The 9,343-nt window shown below is 38.1% G+C and overlaps 1 protein-coding gene across 5 annotated transcripts in view; it reads left to right on the top strand.

The window, feature by feature from the left end:
* Positions 1 to 9,343, top strand: part of rbms3 (RNA binding motif, single stranded interacting protein) — a 333,346-nt gene that overhangs the window by 76,037 nt on the left and 247,966 nt on the right. For all 5 annotated transcript variants that reach the window (XM_008422424.2, XM_008422423.2, XM_008422426.2 and 2 more), the window contains exon 3: positions 20 to 223. In XM_008422424.2, coding sequence (XP_008420646.1) covers positions 20 to 223 — 204 coding nt within the window. The remainder of the gene's footprint in view (positions 1 to 19; positions 224 to 9,343) is intronic.

The following is a 9,343-nucleotide window of genomic DNA, read 5'->3' as shown; positions in this document are numbered from 1 at the left end:
TCCTGTCTCGCTCCGTCAGGCCAGCGCAGCAGTGAGAGGGTACCACAGCAGCAAGACGACTTCCATCGGCTCTGGTTGGGCCTCTGGCGTCAGTGGTGGTCAAGAAAGCTGGAGCAGCCACTTCACTCACGCAAGTCTTCAGCAATATATACCTCACCATCAACAACATCACCAAACTCCTTCCACACACACAAGCTACTCCTTCTGCACGGCCCATACAGCTGTGAGTAATGCTTTTAGCCTGTTTGCTGGAGGAATACATCAGTGCTTTTCCCTGCCTGCCTGTTTTTTTCCTCTTTCTGGTAACCATTAGTGGCTTTTTCTATAAGGGTGAAGTTGTTTCAGTATGCACACATAATGTACTCTTCTTGCATACCTTTTATTATTCTTCTTTGGCTTCTTTCTGCGTTTTTGTTTCAGGCTTTCCTTTTAAGTCCCCTCCAGTTTTTTTTAAATCTCCCCCTCCCTTTGCTTGTCTTCTCATGTGACTGCTAATTTTCCTGCTCCTTTTCTGCTACTTCATTTGTTTTCATTTGTTTTCATTTCATCCGTCTCCTGCACTGACCATGCTTAAGGAGGCTAATTGAGACAGAGACACTTCTGTGCCGTTTGTCTTGTCATTATCTTAGAAATTTACTCCTTTTTCACAGTCCGACTGGTTTGACTTTTCTGGTCCTGTTTCCATTTGCTCATAGTTTTGGTCATGAGTGGAACAAACTAGACATTTTGTATGCAGTATATTTTTGAGTTGATATTATTGATTTTTTTTTCTCAAAACTTGTTCTTGAAATTAGAAAATTGATAAGATTTCCAAGGACTTGTTAGATAATGTGAGATTCAAAATCCCTCACAGTACCTGTGTTTCATCTAAATGCTTAGGAGAAGAAAAAAAAAAAAACATTTCCTTCCGTGTTCCCCAGAAGCAGAAGGGGAGGTTGTAGGTATGGGGGGAAATATTGAAAATGACATTACAATTTAGCCTCCTTTCCTTTGATTCCCATAATCCAGTGCAGTCAATTCCTCTCAAACGTCACCCAGTTGGTACAAACTGGGTGACTTTTGTGTAACTTAAGATCAGTTTTAATCCAGACTTTTTGAAGACTTTTTTTGTGAAGTACTCAATGAGAATGTTATTAAACAGTTGACTTCATGAAGACCGATAAGCACACCAGGAAGTCATGGTTTTATAAAATGATCCCAATCTTGGAGCATCTGTTGAATCCATCACCTGATGAAAGAAACGGCTTTGCACTACTTTGAACCACCCAAGTCTTGTTTGTCTACAGACATGCGGAGAACGGAGAGTATTAACCAGAGCATTAACCAAGAGGCCCATGGTAACTGCGGAGGAGCTGGAGTGATACACAGCTCTGGTGGGAAAAATTAGTCAACTAAGTTGACTTTAGTCATGCTCTGCAAAAAATTGGACCTTTCTGGAAGACTATCAACAAAATTGTTATATAATAAAGAAATCAATGAGTTCTCTTTGTCGTTTGTCACCAATCATGCACGGGTCACCGGACATATATGTGGAAGATGATGTGCTGGTCAGATGAGGCCAAAATTAAACTTTTTGACCTACATATAACACATATTATGCTCCTTCACCCTCAACACACCATCCCATAGTAAAACGTGGTTGCATTAGGAAAACAAGTAATTATTCTATATCACAAGTTAAACAGTGTTGTTATGCATCTATACACAAAAACATCCTCTGAATTTCTGCTTGTAAAAAGAAAAAAAATACTAATGAAAAACATGGAAGCAAACCAAAAGTGACTTAAACCTTTTGGGAGAGGAATACAACCACAGAGCGTTATTGCTCTGTTTTTCTTCCCGTAATAAATGATTTTTACAAGCCCTCACACCACGTTTCTCAATTTTCCAGCTTTCCACGACTACAATCTCATCTTAAATATGCCCCACCTTAATTCCCATCTGCTCATCTCTGCATGTTGAGACTTCCCTAAAGCACTCGCATGCACGAAGGGAAATCGGACTGGATTTGGATACGATAACCATCGCTGTATGTTCGCTCCATGTTACACAACTCGTGCCTTTTATGTTACCTGAAAGCATTCTTTGTTTCTAGAAAGCAGGAGAAGATTTCCATTTTGTGGCTGTGGAGCAGACAGATTCCTCTCCCAATCCCTTGCTTTGCACAGTTGTCACCATTACAAACACTGCAATGCTGCAGACTTTTAAAACTGGAAAAAGTCAAAGAGGATCTCTGCTGTTTGATCCCTGTCATGCACAAAAACAAACAAACAAAAAAACATAAAATTTCACATGACTGGCATAAATGCTGTGGTTGTGGTTGGTATTGTTGCAGCACTCTGTCATGTATAACAAATTTTGCAAATGTTGGTCCTTTTTGCTTTCATTGCCAGTCTGTCCCCTAAAGAGCTAAAAGTCATTGTAATTCTTAACCACCCTGGACCTTTGATTGACTAGTTACTTCGTAGTTACTTCAAGTTACAGATTCTTAAAGAAACTAAACTTAATTTGTCTTTGATTTAAAAGACAAATTAAATCAAAGACAAATTAAGTTTGTCTTTGATTTGATCAGTTGCTAGTTTTGTCTTTCATAGCCTGGACATAATGTAAGATTTGTGTGTACATGTGTGAATTTTGCAAACAAAAAAAAATACAATTTATTGATTGCGAATGTATACTTTTCATGATGGTAAAACAGGAAAATGAGGGCTTAAAACAAGAACAGTATTAAAGTGTCACAATGATCCATTCAAGCTCCAAACGGGTGATCAATCTGCTTTGGCAGGACCTTAATAGAACTGTGCAGAACTAATAAGAGAAAATGTTTATCGTTGAAAGAGTAACCACTGCTGTATTTAGCGCTATAAGTTTGTAAATCATGCATGTATTTAGGTTTACATGACTGTAGTTCTGAAAGGTTGAAGGAGACGAGAAACCTCCAAGGAGAACCCCCCACCCCCTCCAAAAAAAAATTACTTAAAAAAATTGGATACTTAAGATAAAAACTGGTCTCTTATTGGATAGTATAGACAGTCGTATTGTCAACCAAATATTTGACATACATTCATTTCAGTGAATCGCTTCTTTGTTTATGGTTTGAATATTTTTCAATGCACTTCATCTGAAGGGTTGTTGTGTTTTAGAAAGCATCACAGCATTGCTGCTTTTGGTAAAACTGGGAAAGTACATGTTGCATGCAGCAACAGCATCACTTGAATAGGGATGAAAAATCCCCGAAAGTATTCCCAGTCGGCAGGACATTCTGGAAACAAGACCAACATTCTCAAGAACACACACACGCACACACACATACTACTCTGTTTGCCCTGAATATGCTTTTGTTTTTGTGGGAAGCTGGTAAACCACACATCTGACAGTAGAACCTGACTGGTCTGGGTCGCAGATCACTTTGGGGTCATCAGACTCTTACCCTCTTCCTCACCCTCTGCTCTTAAGCCAGTGTAAAATCTGCTGGCTTCGATGTGCCTGTTTAAATGCAAGTGTAGGGATGGTGGTTTTCTTTATGCCTTCTCTTTTAAACCCTGCAGAAACCAAAGTTTCCCCCAATGTTGAGCCTTCCATGCAGCTAAAACATGCTTCAGTATTAGTGTGTAATGTTTGTTTTATATGACGGGGACGTTATTTGCAAAACATACTGGGCTGCATATGAACCACAAATCCCTCAGTTCACATCCAAGCTGAAGCAGACTTTCTCTCATTCTACAAACTCCTTCAGTCAAAAACCTTTCATTTTTTATTGCGTCGTTTTATTGCCTCCCTAAATGCTGTTTTGATTTCAAGCTTATTAGATGTGAAAATGTCCTACAGAAAGAAAGGAGAAGAAAAACAAAACTGATATCGCAGCATGAACGTGTCCTGTTGGTTGAGAGCGGCAAGAAAAGGCACGGAAAAAGAAAAACAAGCAAGGATCCTGCAGAGATCAAGAAGCCTCGCCTCCAGTGGGTTTGTAATTACAATAGAAGCGGATACATTTCCACTTTTAATATGGCGGGATAAAGTTTGCTCAAGGGGGGGAAGGTGGAGAGACAAAACAAAAGTGAAGAAAGTTGTGTCTGGCAGGATGAAGGCAAAAACATAGTGAAAGTCATATATAGTTGTTTTGAAAACGTAGCCAATATTTCCACAAATGATCCTTAAGGTAACACAGTTGGAAAGTTATGAACAGTTTCTGTTCAGAAGCTGCATTTATACAAAAAGGTAAAGTGTTTAATAGGCAGAACCTGTATTTAGTCTTATGTTGCTTTTGATAAAATAAAAAAAACAAGTTCATCATACTGCACATTTTGTTGTTGTTGACCGTTGTAAAATGTTAAACGTGTTTTTCCTGGGCGTTTCTTTTGTGTACATTGCAGGTGAAAATGAAATGCTTTCTTCTTTGTGACCGCACACCGAGAAAAAAACTGACTGAAAAATAGAAAAATACAGTAAAGTTCAATGTAAGATGACATAAAGAAAACATAAATGAAAATAATCCAGAAAAGGATAAGTCAATAAATAAAAAAAGAGGATGGGTAAAGAGAGGAAGCGAGTGGTTCCTTCACCTTTCACAAAAGCTCCTTTTTTAATGTCTACTATTAACCAAAGAGCTTAGGCGACATTTGTGGAGATTTTAACAGCCCTCAGCTGATTTAGTGTAATAAAACATGACAAGTCACTGATTGCACATGGTGTTATTGGATTCTTTACTTAAAGCCACATCTGCTGCAGCGACTCTTAAAGCCTCGACTAAACGCCAAGCTATAGATTTTCTGGCCTGTTGAGAATTGGTCACAAGCATATAAGAAAGGGAAAGGAAATGTTTTGTGTAGGTACTCTCCTCTAATTGGTGTGACAGAGTCCATGGCTGGCAAGACGAGTAAAGGTGGACATACTGCAGATGGTATGTGACGGGTAGCTGCTGTAGGTGAAGTTTGTCTTCAGCAGCATCTCTCTTTGGGCCATTACAATCATGCATATAGTTAATAAGATTTAAGGTTATTTTTAAGCTGTCAAAGAACAACATAAAGGAGATTATCTCTACTTATATATCTCAACGAATGTCCTAAACATTTTTTAAATGTCAAGCAACATTCTGGTAAAATTTGGAACCTTTTCAGTTTTGATTAATTTATTATTATTATTTGGTCACTGATTTATAAAATTGTTGACCAATGAATTTGTTCATTGTTTTGACTGAGTAACTGCAGAGTTGATGCACGTCTTTTTGTGTGAGTGGTTAATTCTTGGCAACAGACGCATGGTGAGTACGATAATGATCACAGTAACAGGTGATCATCATTGAATCATTGATTTACTGAGGAGGTAACAACATTAACGCTCTTCTGCAAATAGGTGGAGAAATGCACGAGGAAGATAAATCCTTGTATAAATCATTTTTGTCAGACTGAGACATGTTGAAATGACCTTTTGCTCCGTTACGTCTTATAAAAGAAATCATCGCTTTACGTTTGACCACTACTCTGTGCCATTTAAAGGTCTCCTTTCTTTGTAGAATCATTTCAGGTGTTAGATATGCACATATTTACAGATCTCATTTGTGCCTGTGAGAGTGTTTCACTATGGTGCACGCTAGCTTTAATCAGGATTAAAGCTAGCATGGATTAATAGCCGCATGAAATATTTATACGACTTAAAATGAGTAGTAAAATTTCTAGCTCCATCTCCTGCAGCTAATTGCATCAGCAGTGTATCTTTGTCGGAACGTGAATCTGAGATTGTGGAAAATGGAGCGTTCGTGTGATCTCGCAAAAACAAAACAAAATAAAATAAAAGAAGAAGCAGAAGCCGTTTGGGTTATGTTGTGTTATTGTGACATGATATATGTGACTCTGCAAGGGAGGAATTGTGAACTCTGAGCCTAACCCGCATTGCGTCTATGTGGTGCTGCAGAGTTCATCTCTCTTCATAACATATAGAGACACCTACACATATGCTGCAGAGGACAAAAGGAACTCTCCCTTTCAGCAAGTTTTAAATACTCCGCAGGAGAGGAATTTTTATAACGGTTTTCTACATTTGTTTCCTTTGCAGTCAGCTTTTCTCAACAGCACATATAAAAAAATGATACATTATCATTTAATAGTATTTCTGTGTATTATACATCTTAACTGATTCAATACATAAACAGCCATACCCATGGATCAATCAAATTGTGTTAATTTAGACATGTAAAGTATTTTAAATGCTTGGATTCACATTTTAAAGATGAAAGAACCATGGCAAGTAAGTGAGATATTACAGAATTTCATTAGTTATTTGAACCAGCATGACCATCAAAGGTTTATTGTTTGGTTGCTTTTTTTTTCTACTGTCACAGGTTATATTTCTGCATGCAACTAACAAAGCTGTACTATTGTGATTGTGAGTTATTGCGAATTCTGTTTAAACACAAAACATTTTCAGTCTGGGACACATTTGAATAACTTGTTAATTCAGAAATTAACCAAGTAAATTGGTTTTAAAGCAACCAGCTGTTTCAAGCTCAACAAAACTGAAATCTTGTATGTTGGAAATGTAAAAAAAAAAAAAAAAAAAAAACAGAACAGTTGTGGGGAATCATTAATAATCTAGGTGCAATAAGTGTTTTTAATTATAGAAAGTTAGGCCCACAGTCAGTGGTTTTTGTCACTGCATAGTAAACGTTACAAGCTTTTATCTGCTTGATGTGTGAATGGTTCTTCATCTTTTTCAGACTAAATATTAGTTAAACTCAGGGAAAATTAAATGCAATTGATATGTCATCATTTTGCAAACTGGTGGTTAAAATAATTATTTTTTTGACTAATGAAAAAATTCCTCTGAGATAATGTAATAATTACCATTAATATGTTTTAAAAAATACTGCACAGAACAGTACAGTTAGAAAAAAATGGCATTTACTTATTGATGTTTTGTTTCTGTGTTTGGGTAGCTGCATGCTCCCTTGTCTGATAATGTAATACACTCTGCCATAAGTTTTGCACATGCTGTGATTAAAGTATCAGTGGGTGATTCAGTATTGAAAAAAAGCATTTGAAAGCAGTTGTTAGTTTTCATGTCCAAGTGTCATAAATGCACACATTGCGCGCCGAACAGATTTCCAACTTGTTGGATAAAGTGCTAATGCAACCCATGCATGATTTCCAATTTCTGTTTTTATTTGTTCCATATATTATTAACGCTGCTGGTTGACAATCATGTATGGACTTGTATTTTATGTATTTTTTTTTTTGATACACTTTATTGTCTTAAACTTTTTTTATTTTTGATTGTTTTAGTTTTCATGTCTTCTGTATATATTTGACTGTATATAGCAGCTGTTTGAAAATCATATTTGTATTATCATAAATCTCTTTGGAATAGAGTTCATCCAATGAGTAACCAATCATAGTTATTCATGTGTCCCTTTGGGAAAATGCACTGCTCCGTTAGGAATCAAATGCTGATTTTTTTGCATTTAACTGTAAGCTGAATATATTGAGGTGTTTCTGAACGTGACTATAATCCCTCTGTGCCAGTTGACCCTCTAATCTTTTTCTTTGTGGGGTCTGAACTCTGGAACAACTCTGTGTGTTGGGATTAGTTTAATTAGCCATAACTCACAAACAGCCTTTTATACAGGATGACAAATGATACTGTCACGCAGCTGAATGGATGGTCTGATTGCTGGCAGTGGGTGAGGGTACATCTGCTGGCTGATGGCCTGCACAACGTAACTGAGCTGAGATGAGTTATCTGTGCTTCCCCTAGGGAGGCACGATATTTGGACAACCGAGAGTGAAAACAAAGAAGTAACAACGGAAAGTAATGAGCAGAGAGAGGGAGAGAAAGAGGGGATTTCATGTACAAAACTGATTACGATCCACTTTTGAGCAATCTCAGTTTATCTTTTCATGATATGTTTTTCCAAGCAATGTTCCACCGAATAGAATCATCAGGATTTCCTGAAAGTGGAGACAGCAGATGCCAGTGTGTGCTATAGATGCATGATGCGGCTCAGGGAGCCTCATGGAGGCTTTGTGATGAAGTACATTAGCTTACATTTTAGAGCCTGAGTCTCTTTCATCAGCCCTTGAATGAAGAGCATTGCTCATTTCCCAAATACTGCAGTGATTCATCTTTGCCATGAGCCAGAATGGGCTTTGTCTCAGTAATTAATTTAGCTCCCGGGACAGCAGTTGGAATGAGTCGTGTCTTCAAGGCCTAATTAAAATAAGATTGTCAAACATATTCTAGGTCACACAGCTCAGAATCTCAAACAAGTTGGGGGGAGATTTTTAGGCACTGCCACCATGTCCTTGGTGGACGATTATGCCGTCTGATTCAGTAGTAGGTAGGAGGGACCACAGACTGGAAAACAAATGATTGTATTTGCACAGTTTATTTCTTGAGGCAACTCTTAAAAAATTGAGACACTAGATATTTCGTTTATAATTGGCTGGTTCAGTCGATATCTCAATTTAGCTATTGTTCTGCACCCTGCATGCCTTTGTCTCCGTTTGAGGCTGGTGTACTGAGGCTGGTGTTCCTTGTGGAAAATAGCCACACAGTTACGTTCCCGTGCCCCTCTGAATCAAAACGTAACCATGCGTGAATATCGTGTGGTTTCGTGTCACTTTCTCTACAATAACAGTCAAACTGTGGCTTGAAACCCCGATATCGGCACAACATTCATTTTCGGAGTTGTTATTCTATTGAAGCCGCCAGACTGACACTCGGGATCTTATCTTTTCTCATAATGAGAATCATTGACTTTGGTTGTAGGCTCACATTAGCTGTGAAAGTACACACACAGACACATGCACATGCGCGTGAAGGTTCTAAACAATTAAGCGCGAGCTGTCGGGCTTAGTGCCTGGGTCCATTGTAAGCTCTCTAAACCTGTTAGACTGTGACAGACCATTAAAAGGCTGCCAAGGCTTCCTTAATTTGCTTCAACAGTGCATACAGAGGCAGAGTGACTCAAGTGCTGTGCGTCTGCCTGAATGTGCATTCCTTTGACGTTCCTTCACTCAGCCCTTCACAGAAACATCTACACATACAGTGAGACACTATAAAGTCCTAATCTGTACGTTGAAGTAACTGCACAAAGGCCCTTTGCTACTTATTTAAGCAAGTTTATCTACAGATTAAAACAGCTGCCAACACTAATGTAATTCAGAGTCTGGAAATTTGCATGAGCACAATGCAAACAACATTAATTATTTTTTGCATTGGAGCCATTGCCTGTAATTCCTGTGAATTTATTTATTATATCTCTGGTGCACCTGCTGTGCATAAATGTTCCACTGCCATCTTCAGAGATGTGCTCTCATGTTGTTGTTTTTGCTACACAAAAACCCAG

Source organism: Poecilia reticulata, linkage group LG11, assembly GCF_000633615.1.
Source record: "Poecilia reticulata strain Guanapo linkage group LG11, Guppy_female_1.0+MT, whole genome shotgun sequence".
NCBI classification, from domain to species: Eukaryota; Metazoa; Chordata; class Actinopteri; order Cyprinodontiformes; family Poeciliidae; genus Poecilia; species Poecilia reticulata.
This window is presented reverse-complemented; position numbering and strand designations above follow the sequence as displayed.